At 40.0% G+C, this 555-nt stretch overlaps 1 protein-coding gene across 1 annotated transcript in view; it reads left to right on the top strand.

Moving 5' to 3' along the window:
* Nucleotides 1-549, top strand: part of LOC106936322 (uncharacterized) — an 11,542-nt gene extending 10,993 nt beyond the window's left edge. Inside the window, exons 5-6 of the mRNA XM_015017222.1 lie at nucleotides 114-183; nucleotides 249-549. Coding sequence (XP_014872708.1) covers nucleotides 114-183; nucleotides 249-336 — 158 coding nt within the window. The 3' untranslated portion in view covers nucleotides 337-549. The remainder of the gene's footprint in view (nucleotides 1-113; nucleotides 184-248) is intronic.
* The last annotated feature ends 6 nt before the right edge of the window (nucleotides 550-555 follow it).

Here is a 555-nt window from a genome sequence, read left to right on the forward strand (position 1 = left end):
CTCGGTCTGAGGCAGATGTTCAGAAAAGTTCCTGACCCGTCCAACACGCCACGTAACAAGAGATAAATCCACAATCCCAGCCCGCTAACTTCCTGTCCTCCTTCATTTTCCAGCTCTCCTGGTGGCGGCTCTACTACTGGCTGTCATTGTGTTGTTATCTGTTGTGGTGCCTTACATCTACAGGTATGGATAAGTTTCATTCGTCGTTACTGATCACTCTTCCATCATTCAGTTGTCTTTTCTTGCAGGAGGCGTTGCACATCTAAATGTATTAAAGTCATCTGCTGCCAAGATCCTCTGCGCTCTGTGGATAATGTGAGTAATACGCTTCTTTAATGAATGCGATAGATTACTACCCTTATCAATGGAGTTAGCTGTAAAACTCCATTGATTTGATTTAGAAATGTTTTAAATGCATAAAAATGATGTTAAAGGAGACTTATTATGGCTAAATGCACATTTTGCACATCTTTATACTTTCCTTTGAGTTTCTACTGCTTCTAAAATCAGCACAAGCACTTAAAAAAAAACATCCAGCCATTTCCTAATGTTTTC

Source organism: Poecilia latipinna, unplaced genomic scaffold, assembly GCF_001443285.1.
Source record: "Poecilia latipinna isolate Pla-1442-1.1 unplaced genomic scaffold, P_latipinna-1.0 Scaffold2117, whole genome shotgun sequence".
In the NCBI taxonomy this organism is placed as follows: domain Eukaryota; kingdom Metazoa; phylum Chordata; class Actinopteri; order Cyprinodontiformes; family Poeciliidae; genus Poecilia; species Poecilia latipinna.